The sequence below is a fragment of the Pipistrellus kuhlii genome, unplaced genomic scaffold (assembly GCF_014108245.1).
Source record: "Pipistrellus kuhlii isolate mPipKuh1 unplaced genomic scaffold, mPipKuh1.p scaffold_m20_p_8, whole genome shotgun sequence".
Lineage (NCBI taxonomy): Eukaryota > Metazoa > Chordata > Mammalia > Chiroptera > Vespertilionidae > Pipistrellus > Pipistrellus kuhlii.
Genome location: NW_023425584.1, coordinates 55,251,926 through 55,267,027, shown reverse-complemented (window position 1 = coordinate 55,267,027; position 15,102 = coordinate 55,251,926). Strand labels below are relative to the sequence as shown.

At 38.2% G+C, this 15,102-nt stretch overlaps 1 protein-coding gene across 1 annotated transcript in view; it reads right to left on the bottom strand.

Annotated features, from left to right (window-relative positions):
- Nucleotides 1-9,407, bottom strand: part of NAF1 (nuclear assembly factor 1 ribonucleoprotein) — a 41,763-nt gene extending 32,356 nt beyond the window's left edge. The window contains exons 1-2 of the mRNA XM_036424376.2: nt 8,917-9,407; nt 2,628-2,799 (exon numbers count right to left, since the gene is read on the bottom strand). Of these exons, the coding sequence (XP_036280269.1) occupies nt 2,628-2,799; nt 8,917-9,257 (513 nt within the window). The 5' untranslated portion in view covers nt 9,258-9,407. The remainder of the gene's footprint in view (nt 1-2,627; nt 2,800-8,916) is intronic.
- Nucleotides 9,408-15,102: the final 5,695 nt, after the last annotated feature.

Here is a 15,102-nt window from a genome sequence, read left to right as displayed (position 1 = left end):
ATCATTTAAATAAAATTAATATGTTTACAGACTCAAACATCAAGAGCAGAAATAATTTTTCTGGACATACTCAACACTTCTATATACAATAGTAACAAAGAGTAGGCATCTAAAAGAAGAAAAATATTTCATTCATATCATCAGCAAAAGAAAAGGCCATATGGAAACAAAAATCCCCAGACACATCATAGCATTTGGCAAATGAACTACTGGAATTCAACATAGTAAAGCAATCCAATTAATTTTCCTAGATGCTCTATGGTTCCAATTCAAAGGCTTTATTAAGAGGCAATATGGCCCAAGCAAATACAATTTTAGAATGCTTTTATTAGATGATACAATCATCCTTCACATGATAAGATATGCAAAATATATATTACTAGTGGCCTTTAAAAACATATTGTGATGTTAAAAAAAAAATACAAAATTGAAAAGTAAAAACTATAATTGCCCTTCCATCCTTCCCCAAAATCCCTCAGTACTGGCACATAAAGGAAAGAACAAGCCATTGTTCCAAGTTTTAATAGCTAACACATATTCCCATCAAAAATGTAATTTTCTAATATGAGCTAAAATACACTCCCACAATTCATTAACACTTCCCATAATTACATTCATTTGTCTCTTCTTTATTTATTGACTGTTTCTCTCCAATGAAAGCAGAAACTCCAATGAATATAGCACCTAGTATATGGCAGGTGTGTTATAATAGTTTAAGAATGCATGAAACCCGAAGCAGCAGCTGCCAGGCCTGGAGCGGCCAGGCCCGGAGCGGCCAAGCCCAGAGCAGCCGGGTCGGGTGCGGCCAGGACGGGAGCAGCAGTGGCCAGACCCAGAGCAGCTGGCTGTGGAACGGACCAGAGCAACAGAGGCCAGGCCCGGAGCAGCCAGGCCCGGAACAGCTCACTCCTCGCCTGCCCCCGCCCCAAGGCTGCCTCTCAGACATGGCTGGAAACTTTTGGGGGAACTTGAGGGTCTGCTGAATCAAGTGATGAAGGCTTAGATCTGGATGTGTTGAGTTAGTATAGCGCTGGGGTGTTGATCTGTGAGTGCCTTGTGTGGGACCTGGATGAGGTTGGTTGATCTATTTGGAAATGTGTTTTGTGTGTAGTGTATCCTTGGGCATGTGGAGGTATTATTGATTTGAGAAAATGCTAAGTAACTGATTTACTATCTGAAAAATTTAAAGTTCTGGAAAAAAAAGAATGAATGAAAGATACCTATCCACTCATTATTCATTCTATTACTACTGACTTTGAACCCATTATCTGTATAGCACTCTACTGGGCACTACAGAATCTATAAAGATCAGATATAAACTTAGTCAAAGAACATGGTTCCTAGCCTCTTAGTGGCCGTGGACCCTTTTTGAATTTCTGATGAAGATATGGTCAGTCTATCTAGAAAAATAATAACTAGACTAAGATTTTGAATTAAATTTTAAGATAGTCCCAAGACAAGTATTACAGATCTAGTAAGAAAATTAAGACAATATATATACATATAAAAAAGTACTGTGGTCTTTTATTGTTGATTTTTGTACTCTAAGAGAAAACTTAGGTGTAAAGAAGAGCAAGATACAGGGGAAAGATCACACAATTCTCCCAATACTTTCAGAAAATAGTCAGTTGGGAGAACCTTTGTGTAAAAAGACCACTGATGTCAATAATTGCAACATTAAAACTTCATTGCTAATGAAGTTGCATAAGCACCCATATATATATGTATGCATTAGTAAGATTATAATTTTTATTGTGTGTGGAGAAAAAGAAACAATATTAGTTGAATTCAGTCATCCAAAGGTGCCCAACAGCCTCTAGGATTTTCAATTTTTTCCCCCTCAAATTTTGCAGTAAACTATAATACTTCACTCATTTGTTATGTAATAATTATAATTAGTGATCATTAAATACTGAAAAAGCTCTAATAATAACAAAGGACAGGCGGGAATAGAGAGAATAAATATGTGACAATGTAGCCTATGTTCTAAAACTCTGAGAAGATGTCCCTCTTGAGGTTCCCACCACCAGACTACCGTCCTCCTCCTTGGAAGAGCTTACGGTTTAAGAGAAAATAACCACACAAGAGCTGACCTTACAAATAAAACCTATTAAGTGCCAAAAACACCATCCTATAACAAACAAATTTTCTGTTACTGTAACAACAAAAACACTTCAAAAACTCCAGTAGAAATCCTAATAAGCTCAACCATTTAATTTCAATTTCTATGTTTCTTAGTGCAAGTCAATTAAAAGATTGATTTTAATTGTAACCGAGCAAAATGTTTTAACTTATGGACCAAAAAAGAAAAAGAAAAAAAAAGCGAGGTTGTAAATTCACAAAGGAAATATCTTCTAGGGAAGATGGAAGAAAAAAAAAGTAGCAAGCTAAAGTTAACACCCCAGAAGAACAATTACCAAATGCTTAAGTTAGAAGCAACCTTAGAAATTATCCAGATCAATCCTCTCTTTTAGTTAAGAAAAGAAAGGCATGGCAAAAGTATGCCCAATAAAATTTAGAAATTTTCAAATGTATGGATAAGATACAGAGCAAATGAGGTCAATATTAGTACCATAATATATTTTAGAACATCCAAATTAGGTTAATTAACAAATCTAAGTACTTACGTTAAGAAGTAATTCATCTTTTGTTTTAATAAGAGGAAAATTCTTATTTCCCTTCTCAACTTGTATATCATCATCTCCATCTGACAGCACTGGAGGAACTAACATTCGAGAGGAAGAGGAAGAAGATGATGATGATGAGGAAGAAGAGCTTGAACTATCTGAATCTGTTTCACTGTAGGAAAGGAAAAGTTTAAACTTAGTAAAAGAGTAACATGATGGCATTAACATATATTTATTCAACTAGAAAATATCTGCTTTACTACATGTTTACTGTTACTGATATAATTCAAAAGCTAGCATTTTGAAGTTGACTGTGGTATCTGGAAAGTAGTCCTTAATCCACTGATAACATTTTCAAAACCCCTGCTATGACTGCAACCCAATTACAATAGTCTCACACATCACACATCTGTCATAATATAATTAAGCATGTGCCAAATCACTGACAGAGAACTCTGGGCAATGCACTTCTCTCATTGCTCACTTTCCATCTTAATTGCCATTTATATAATTGCCAATAGTTTCTTCTCAGTCTTTAGACAACTTGGAAACTCAAATTAGCAACCATGTTGGCCATTCTATTCTTTGTAAACTGCTTTAGCCCTTGACTTCCACAGAAATTCTTGTTACCAGTAACCCTACTCTAAGTTTAAAATTTGTTGCTGACTACCCCTTCACTCCCTTTTGTTTATTTAACCCTCACCCATGAAGTAAGGATATTTGTTTCCATTGATTTTTTTAGAGTGGAAAGGAGGGAGGAGGAGAAATACTGATATGTCTCTGTCACATCTTTTGATTGCCTCCCACGTGTGGCAGGAATCAGACCTGCAACCCACGTACGTGCCTTTGATCGGGAATCAAACCCACCCCCTTGGGTGCACAGGCTGACATTCTAACACTGAGTAATGCCAACTAGGGCTCCTTCACTCCCTTTTATATGCTGTTTCTAAAAGTTTTATACTTATTCCCCTCTCTCTCTCTACTCTTCCTATGGATAATTTCATGCCCTACAATGTTTGCAATTATCATCCATGTGCAGATAACTCCTAAATCTTCAGCACTGATATCTCTAACTTCATCCCTAATCTCTGGCTACATACTAACCAACTCTGTATGAATGATCTAGTTACCCCCCACTAGCAACAAGTTAACAGAAAAAAAAAAGTGCTTACTAAATCACTTCTCTTTGAGTTTCTATTTTATTTATTGCTTAGTCTTTAATCCAGTCACTATAGGTAGAAACCTTGGAATCATTCTAAGCTATTGCATTCTCAGTCAATGACAAAATCCTATTTTCAGATTAGTAAATATCACTCCAATTCCACTTCATCCCATTTCCATTGCCAATCCTCTATTTCAAGTGCTTATTTCTCACCTGCTTTTCTGTAATAATTGTATAAATGATGTAAATACTAGTCTCTTCCCACAACAATCACCCCTTCACCCTATTGATGTTTTGCTGTTACCCTTACCATTTCATGACTTTCCATCTTAATCAGTTCACACTCTTGCTTTAAAAGTCATTTATGCTCAGTTGGTGTGGCTCAATGGTTGAGCCTGGATCCATGAACCAGGAGGTCATGGTTGGATATCCAGTAGGAGGCAGCCAAGCAATGATTCTCTCTTATCATTGATGTTTCTATCCCTCTCTCCCTCTCCCTTAAGAATAATTTTTTTTATTTAAAACAAATAGGCAAACATTCATGTAATCCCTATGTTCACTGCAGCCTTATTCACAGTGGCCAAGACAGGAAAAAAACTGAGTGTCCTTCAATAGATGATTGAAAAAAGATGATGTGGTATATACATACAATGGAAAGCTACTCAGCCATAGCAAAGATGAAATACAGCGATGTGTAAGAACATGCAATGACCTTGAGGATATCATGGTAAGAGAAGTAACTTAAACAAAAAAAGTTAAGAAACACAAAATTTCACTCATATGTGGGATATAAAACTTAAAGCAACAAATGAACAAACAAGAAAAACAAAACTCATAAACACAGACAACAGTATTGTGGATATCAAAGAGAAGGCGGTGTGGAAGATAGTAAAGGGTAAAGGTTTCAAATATATGTTGACAGAAGATGAGCTGACTTTGAGTGGTGGGCACACAACGCAACATGATTGTGTAATACAGAACTGTACACTTGAAACCTATATAATCTTAACCAATGTCATCCAATAATGTAATAAAAATAAATAATCATGCATGACTGGACATTAGATATGAGAAAACTATTATTAACTAGTGGCCCTGCTTAGGAATCCCTGCGCAAGTAGCTCGCTGCCATGTGCCTCAGCTGGCTGCCCGGCCCATCACCTCTCCCTCTGTATCTCTCCACCACACATAGCTTGCTGTCCCGCTATCCTGCTGCTCTCCTGAAGGATCATGGTAAAACCACCATTTGCATATTACCTCTTTATTATATAGGATTATGTTAAATGTGATAATGATTATGTAAAAGAGTGTCCTCAAAGAATGAGTGCTAAACTATTTAGGGATAAAGTATCGTGTGTAAATAAATGACTTTAAAATGGCTCAATGACATATACATGTGAATCTAATAGTTCTGAAATGTTAATAATTGTTAAATCAAGGTGATTTCTTTTGGGTTTAAACTATTCTTCCTAATTGTTATTGAGAAAATATTAAAACTGAGAAAACCTTGAATTTTTTCCCATAATCTACACTGTGTACAAGCAAAAGGCCATAATCCTTACTATGACAACTCAGAGCCCCCTGCAATCAGGTTCCTGGTAATCTACATAATCCCATCTCACACACCCCTAGCAAAGAAGCTCATACAACTTTCCCTTTATTTGTGCTATTTCCTTTGACTACAATGCACTCAATGTAGAGAAATTATTTTTTCTTTATAGGCTCAACTCAATATTACCTCTTCTGAAGACACCCCTCTCCCAAAATACAATTATATACTTCCTTCCCTATTTCTCGTGGCACTTTTTTCAAACTGCCCACTAGAGCCAATCCAATAGTTCAGTGGTCGGCAAATTGTGGCTCACATGTGGCTCTTTGGCCCTTTGTATGTGGCTCTTCTACAAAATACCACAGCTTGAGCGAGTCTATTTTGAAGTGGCGTTAAAAGAAGTTTATGTTTAAAAATTTGGCTCTCGCCAAGACCGGTTTGGCTCAATGGATAGAGCGTCGGCTTAGGGACTGAAGGGTCCCGGGTTCGATTCCGGTCAAGGGCATGTACCTTGGTTGCGGGCATATGCCCAGTAGGGGGTGTGCAAGAGGCAGCTGATCGATGACTCTCTCTCATCGATGTTTCTAACTCTCTCTCTTCCTTCTTCTCTGTACAAAATCAATAAAATATATTTAAAAAAAAAAAGATATAAAAATTTGGCTCTCAAAAGAAATTTCAATCATCTTAGTGTTGATATTTGGCTCTGTTGACTAATGAGTTTGCCGACCACTGCCATAGTTCATTGAAAACCATGTCTTCCTGGATGGATTAGAAAGGGCTTGAAAACAAAACATTAGCTTTGGCAAATGTTGTCTTTTCTCCTGTTACAGGGAAAAGGGCAAAGGCCAACTCTGGAACACATCCCATTTACAACTGAACTCCTTCCTACTATTACTGTATTATGAATCTTTCCCTCTATCCCAGAGCAGTCCCATCAGCATAGCAACATTCTGTAGTACCTCTGTTTAATCCCTCCAGCTATGGACTCATTTCTCCACTTAAAATTTCTTAAAAGAACTGTTAACACATGCTGTCTCTAATCTTTTATTTCTCACTCCATCTTTACCCCAAAATTGGCTTCCATCATCATCTCTCCTTAAAAGGTCATCAATATTCTCCATGTTGCCAAGTCCACTAGACACCTTCTGTCATTTTAACTTCTCAGCAACATCTAACATGGTTCCTCACTCACTTCCTCAAAAATTCCATTGTTTTGGAATGCACTATGCTACAGGGGTATTCCACTCTCATGTACAGTCTTTTGTCTTCATGGCTTTAAATATGACCTTCACTTAAAAAAAGACCTGAGACACATAACACTCAAATGCACAGTTTGAACCTTGTTTGAATTCTAATTCAAATAATCAACTGTTAAAAGACATCCTTCAGACAACCAGAAAAATCTAAATACAAAACAAGCATTAGATGATATTAAGGAATTAGAATTAAGTTTACTAAGGTTGATAATGACATAGTGGTTATGTAAAAAGTGTTTTATCAATTAGAGATGCATAGTAAACAATTCACACTGAGATTTGCTTTAAATCTACTAGGTTAAAAAAAGTTAGAAATGTTAGATAAATATGGGAAACTGTTAAGTCCAGTGATGACTGAATGTACAATCATTATACTACTCTCTACTTTTTTCAAGTGTGAAAATGTCTATAATAAAAAGTTAGCCTTGTGGAAACCAGTTTGGCTCAGTGGATAGGTAGGGGTGTCGAACTCAATCAGAGAAGGGGCCAAAATCTAAAATCCAGCCTAAATCTCGGGCCGAATGGTTTACTGAACAGTCATAAACTGTCATTGTGATGGAAATGCAGCAGAGTGCAGTGATGACAGCGCAGTGCGGGCCACATTGCAAGGCCTGGGGGGACGGATTTGGCCCGCGGGCCTTGTGTTTGACACATGTGGGATAGAGCATCGGCTTGTGAACTGAAAGGCCCCAGGTTTTGATTCTGGTCAAGGGCATGTACCTTGGTGGTAGGCACGTCCCCAGTGGGGGGTGTGCAGGAGGCAGCTGATGGGTGTTTCTCTCTCATCAATGTTTCTGGCTCTCTATTCCTTTCCCTTTCTCTCTGTGAAAAATCAATAAGATATATATATATATATATATATATATATATATATATATATATATATATATATGAAAGTCTTATCTGAAATCATGATTCTTAAATGTACATCTCCAGCCCAGAACTGTCCTTCAAACTCTAAACTCATGATACCACTACTGCTTGCCTGACATCTCCAATTGACTGTCAGAAAAATCTTAAATTAACTGTCCAAATTAAACATTCCCAATGGTCTCCGACCCTTATCTTAGTAAACAGTACACAGTCCACTCAGTTGATGGCTCTTGGTCTAGCCCAGGGGCACATCTATTAGCAAGCCAGATTAATGTGACTTAATCCAGACACAATCATGGTCGCCTCATGGACTCAACGCAACATTTTTCAATGAGTTCCACTCTTGCTTCTCAGCTTTTACTCTTGAACCCAGTTCAATTGTTCCTCTGCAGAGCAAAGCTTATTAGAATGTTAATCTGAGTGTTCCACTGCTCTGCCTGAAGCCCTTCTACAGCTTGGCCAGCACTTAGAAGTAAAACTTTAACATGGTCATAGTGTGTGTCCTACAGGATTGGGCTCTCCTAAGACTTTCTCAGTGCCTGGCTTGTTCCTTCACGATAATTTTCATCGACTCTATTTATTGATGTTTAGAATTAAAACTTTAACATGACCATAGTGTCCTACAAGATTGAGCTCTCCTAAGCTCAGCGTCTTGCTTGTTCCTTCATTAATTCTATTTATTGATGTTTATTCATATTTGTCACCCCTCTCACTAGAATGTGGGGCAGGGATCGTGTCTATTTTCTTCACTTGTGTTCGTATCCCACATCACACAGTCAAAATAGTTGAAATAATGTTCAGGGTGGGCAAGGAACATCCCATATCCTTAAATCCTCTCCCACCACAGAAGTTTCATCTTTAAAACACATAAAGGGGTGGGGCGGAGAAGGGGGGGCCATAAGAAGCCGAATCAGAGCATATACTACTACTACTACATAACAGTGTCTTGCTAATTTCACAAGGCTTGCAAGAATTAACAAAATTGCCAGGAGCCAACCTGGAAGCATAAAATCTTTTTTAACTACTCTTCAATTCACCTGGTTCAAAAAACAAGAACACACGTTAAACTTGATGGAAGAATAAAAAGTCAGATCTGACCCGAAACTCAAGTCATAAATAAACCACAAAGGGACACGCCGACCTAAATTATTAAGGAAATAATCCAATATCCTCAGGTGTCCATATTTTAACGGAAAATGCTGCGATGTATGCATAGCACCTTTGACACTACTGAATTTAGGGAAGAGAGACCATCAGATTATCAGGCTCAGATTCCCCAAGGGATCTGCAATGAACCACCCAGAAATGGGCGGTCCGAGCGACATGTCAACACGTGTGCAGGGAACTCCAGGGACCTCCCCTCCCCGCCCGAGCCCACGTGGGGCCCCGGCTCCTCCCGCCGGCCCTAGGGCCCTCCCCCAGCAGCTTCGGGACCCGCGGGCACCCGACCTGTCCGAATCCGAGTCCGAGGTCTCCAGGGCGTCAGGGGTCGGCACCAGCCCCGCAGCGCCCGGGCCGGTAACGCACGTCCCTCCGGGAGGCGGCTCGGGCCCGCCGACGGCGGCGGCGGTGCTCGGCGCGAGTTCAGGCGGCCGATCCCCGGCTGGTGGAGTTTCCGCGTCCTGCCCAGGGCCTAGGGCCCCCTCTCCCGACGGCGGCGGCGGCGGCGGTGGATCTGAGACTGGAACAGAGTCCGGGGACGGCGATGCCTCGCCTGGGCCACCCCCGAGGCCGATGCCGCCGAACTTCAGAGTCTCCAGCTGAGCGGCGGCGGCCTCTACCACTTCCATGGCGGCGGCGCCCCAGACGCCCCGGCCGGGCTGCCCGCTGGCGCTGGAACGAAAACAACCTCAAGCGCGGAGAGAACCGGGCCCGGACCCCACTTTCCCGCGTTCCTCCGGCAACCACACGAGGGGTGACCCGGAGACACGCCCCCACCGTTCCGCAGCCGCACTTCCGGGAGGGCGTCTGACGTCACGTGACGCGGCCGCGCGCTGGGGGCGGGGCCGAGCGCGGGAGCTTCGGAGTGGAGAACTTTGGGCGCCCCTGAGCAATACCTTTTTTTTCTCTGCTTTTTGGAAGGTCTCTGCAGCTCAAACTGCAAAGTCAGATGGCCAGACTCGTAGTCCTGTCGCCGGATCTGGAGCAATGCTAATAGAAGCGAGGATGTGATTGTGTGAGGCTCTGTACTTCAGAAACTCGAGCCGGAAAATCTTGGACACTTAGTAAACTCCATAAAATTAAGTTAAAATGGGTTATTAGATAGCAAGCACATTGACCATTCACCTCAAAGAAAATTACAATGATTCCTTTTTTTTTTTTTTCCCCCTCTAAAGCAGCCTCCAATGAAAGAACTCAGTAATGGTGGATAAAATGTTGCTGCTTACTGATGTCTATCTTGTTGAAAATGCTTGGTAAAAAGGGTAAAAAGGGTGAGAAGAGACTGAAGTGTACTAACTTAGCTTGGAAAAAAAAAAAAAACATCTAGAGTCTAGATCATAAGAAAAACAAGCAAAAAATTCTTAGGGTTGAGGTAGGTGTCAGGATTTTATGGTTTCCTGTGGAATGTCAATTTGATGCATCAGAACCTCCCTTAGTAGTAATCATTGTTACCATTTAGTAAGCATGCATATGTGTCAAGGACTGCTAACGATTTTATCAATATCAGTCCTCTGGAAGGGGATCTATTCCAAGAGCCCCCACGCCAACCCCTCCCCATATCAACTCCAGAAATGCTCAAAGCCCTTATATGAAATGACATAGTTTTTGCATACAGCCTACACATATCCTCCTGTATACTAAAATTCATCTATAGGGTTCTTGTAATACTTAATACAATGTAAGTGCTATGTAAATAGTTGTTTTACTGTATCATTTAAGGAATAATTACAAGGAAAAAAAAGTTTGTACATGTTCAGTGTAGACACAACCATCATAGGCCTAACTACATGGTATATGTCAGCAGCAATATAGCATTTTTTAAATATTTTCCATCCCAGTTCCTGGAATCTTTGGATACAGAACCTGTAGATACTGAGGGTCTGCTGTATTCAATGAGAATCTATTGTGCCCTTCACAGAAATTTAAAACAAGAGTGGTTTTTAGGAAGCTTGCAATCTAATTGAAGTGAAAAGGTCAATGCACACGAGATAACTAGAAAGATATCTGAAATGTGGAGTAGAAGATGCAAATTCAGTAATAATGGGAAATTAAGTAAGATTGGTGGGCCGTATCATGGAAATCCTGTAAAGAGAAGCAGGAATACTTCTCAATAATTCAATGATTAAGCAGAGCTCAGTATCTCCAGCTAATAGAACTGTGATCAAATCTCAGCTCTGCGATTTCCTTGTTGGTGTAACTGTGATTCTGGGCAGGTGGCCTAACATACCTAAATCTTATTTTCCTTACCTGTAAAATGGAGATTAAAATGCTATCTCACTTAGTTCACATGAACATTAATTAAAGTTGTATACAACAGAAGGGCACATAACATACACATAATAAGTGTGCCAAAATACTTTATAAATAGAACAATGCATGACCTTATGAATAAAGTAAGACTTCAATGACAATTTTCTTGCAGAGATATGCAGTATGAATTTGAATAGAAAATAAATTTGAGTCAGATTAACCTCTAGCCAGCCAAAAGTCCATTGCATTTTTTCAAAAATTAAGTGATGAAAGTCTGAACCTTGACTAGAGTCAATGAAATAAAGGAAATAAATCCCCAGCTTCAGAAGAATTATAGTACTCTAAATTTTCTAATCAAGGAAATTAGAAAGATGTTGATATTACAGAAAATATGAATTTGGAATGAGATAATGAGTTTGAGGGAAAACTGGAGAGTTAGTTGGCAATGCCAATAGGCATTTGAGAATGGAATTTGATACACTAAGATGAGAAGCATAGGTTTGGAAATATTGTAATTCAAATACTTATTTGTTCATTAGTAATGTGTACTATGTACTGCACTATAAACTAGGCATACAGGAACTAACAATTTAGTAGAAAAGTCAAGTGGAAAACAGGTGATAAATACCTTATTAAGGAAATGTATTATAGTAGAGGCATGTACTATGGTAGTGGAAGGTACAAATGGAAACACTAAAGAGAAAAAGTATTGGGAAAGGAAGGCTTTACAATAGGTGATATTTGAACTGTGCCTTTAAAGAGAAACATGCATTTTTTAATCTGGAAATGTAGAATTTCATAGGGGATAATAAATAATGTCATGTTATTTTCTGTTTAAAACCATAAATACAAGAATATGTATACATACTTTAATAGCTGATAGCTCAATTGATGTTTCTCTTCAGCCAGACTAAGCTTTGAACAAAGGAAATTCATCCTAAAATACTACTGGAAGTTTGGGAACACAGTTGAAGTACAAATACTGCATTTTTAGGTATAATTATCCAAACTATATATATATATATATATATATATATATATATATATATATATACACACACACACACACACACATGAATTTTCGCTCCTTTTCAGGTTTAACTGATTTGAAGTAATGGGTGAAGCCAGACTCAGCTTTGAACAAAGAAAATTTATCTTCTAGACTTTTTTATGGGAATACATAAATGATAACAATAGTTGACGAATTCGGAGCCCACAGGCACCTGGGACCCAGGCTGGCTCCGTCAAGGAAGGACATCCAGAATAACATCTAGGAGATGTCCTGTCTAATTAGCATATTACCCTTTTATTATTATAGATTATTGACTAAAGATTTTTTTAATAAAAAGAAAGGAAAACAAATAATAGATTTTTATAGAACAATCACAGTAAAGGGAAAATTATTTATAGATAAAGGTACAGCTGATACCTAAGTTACTCATTCAGTTTAAATGAATCTAATTATAGTTAAGAAAGGCTACTGATTTCCAGTAAAAATCTCTATTGTTTTAGAATGGGATCATCTCTGTAATACAGGATAAGAATAGCTGAATAGCAATACCTCTGCCTAGCTTTAAACTAGGTCACTATTTTGTGGTTGCTACTTTTTCTAAGTGTTTGGATGTATCAAAATGTCTTGAATTTACCCTACTTCCAGAGCCTGCCTGTCTGCTGCATTATTTATAACAGCTGCTAAACTTATCTTTAACCTAAGATTAAATCCTAAAACACACACACACACACACACACACACACACACACACACACACCTTTGAAAGAATAAGAAATTTTTAGGATTATTATTAAAATTAAGAGTTTAATCATGAGGCTGGCCAGTGTCACTCAGTGGTTTAGAGTCAATCCATGCACCAAGAGATCTCCAGTTCAATTCCTGGTCAGGGCTCATGCCCAGGTTGTGGGCTAGATCCCAGTGGATTGATGTTGATTCTCTCCCATTGGTGTATCTATCTCTCCCTTCCTCTCTCTTTCTCTAAAATCAATAAAAACATTTTTAAAAAGAACTTATCTTAAATTATGAATTAAAAGCCATATATTTCAAAGCTAACGTGTAAAAAAAAATCTAAACATTCTTCAAAGTGCAAAAAAAGTTTATAAGAAGAAATTTATTTTAAGAACAGAATTTTGCAAGTTCTTAAAAAGATTGTGAAATTTTTCAAAAATAAAAAATAAAATGCTAACCAACTCTTAGTGCCATTTTCACTGATTTGCAATGCCTTGCTACTCAGAAAAGGTGGTGCATCACTTGGAAACTTGTTAAAAATGTAGAAGGTCAGGTCCTACCTTCTAAATCTGCATTTTAACAAGATTCCCTATGTGATTTGCTGCACATTAAAGTTTAAGAAACTCTGCCCTGGTGACTACGTATGCGGAGGCTGGAAACATCCCCAGAGTAGCATAGGGCTTGAAAGTAAAATGAGTGAAAGCCTTTTTTAAAGATACAGATGATATGTCATAGAATTGCACACTTGAAACCTATATATTATTAACCAATGTCACCTCAATAAATCTAAATATAAATAAATAAATATTTTAAAAGAGAGGCATTACAATGCTGGACAAGGCTAAGCTGCATAAACTGAATAGCTCATTGTTCATACCTCTACTTGATGCTCCATAGGTACAGATATCCAAAAGTGATCTCAGCATCTTTTTCTCCATACTTATCTTTCTTTATCTCTTATGCTGGCATATCACCAATGTCTATCTAGTCACTATATACTAAGTCTCAGCCTCACCAATTTGCTGTGTGTGACTTAGTCCACATGCTATTCATTCACTTATTCATTCAATAAAAATTTACCAAGCACAAACTTTGTGTCAGATGCCAGGCACTGGAAATAAAGTGGCAACAACAACAACAACAACAACAAAACGAAACAGCTGTTAAAACCATTGTACTCAAAATTTGTTTGAAATATGAATGCTCACCACAGTATACCTTGATAGATCCTCCGAGTGCATCAGCCAGTCAAGATGGGAGGGAGAGAATGGGGAAGTTGGGGAGATTGTCATGCCAGGTCTCATACATGTTAGATTGCAAGTAAGATTTCATTTGAAGAAAGGATTCAGTGGCAAAACAAAAAACAGTAAACCCACAAACAACAACAATAAAAACTCAGTAAGTTGAAACTTAAGATGTTTTCTGGAAATGAGATTTTATAAAGTCTTTGTTTTTTGTTTCCAAAATTTAACTCAGGATTTTTTATAGATGACACACTGATTGATCTTAGTTTATTTCTGTGTTTTAAAAGAAGAATATACACATGTGCAGTTCAGTTCAGTTAGAAGCCTATGATACCCTTCCTAAATAGAAATGAGATTTTCTAAGATTTGTCACATGATGACTAGAAATAGATCTGTGACTGATTAGACAAGCTATTATTCCCTTTTTCATATACTAAAACTTAAGACTGGATCATGGGTTTGATTTTGGCATTGCAGACATAAGGGAAAGAAGGAAATACAGCATTTTACTAGATTTATTTGAGTGTGGACAGAAAGAAAAAATATATACCAAGAATGAGCCTGTTGTTAGGGGAAACACCTATATTCCACTCTTGTTTTGATAGAGTGAAGATTTTGACTCTATGACTCAGGACTGAGAATATGAAAAGAACACCTCTAGCCATCCCTTCTCCTTTCACTTACCTAACTGATGAACTTTGAAATAGGAGCTAAGCATGTTAGATGAAGTACCTTTGGATCAACCCTATTGGCAGAGGGAGGTACATCCTGAGCTATCCTCCATTAATAATAAATGAAAATACATACATTGCACTGAACTATGTGCCACCCACTATTCTGAAATCAGCAATCTATTTAGTTTTTTCCACAAAATGTTGAAGTAGATATAATTTCTGTTTTATAGATAAAGAAACTAAGTCTCAAAGAGGATTAGTGAGTTTGGCAAGGTTATAAGCTGGTAAATGTTCCTGTCCCTCCAAAGGCCTGGATTCCCAATGAATACAGTGAATGAAGTCTGTCTAGTTTTAAAAGTTCATTTTGCTAAAGATCTAAAGTCATGTTCTCTAATTTTATCAGTAATTAAGATAATTTCTTTTTCTGCATGGGTCTTGGGTCTTATTTCCAAACTGCTGTGTAGTTAAGAGGAGAACAAAGGGGTGTTATTTATTAGCCACCCAAAAGTCCAGCCTCCAGAGGCCAGAGTTCAGGAAGAGCAGTATACCTAGAAAATGAGTTTTC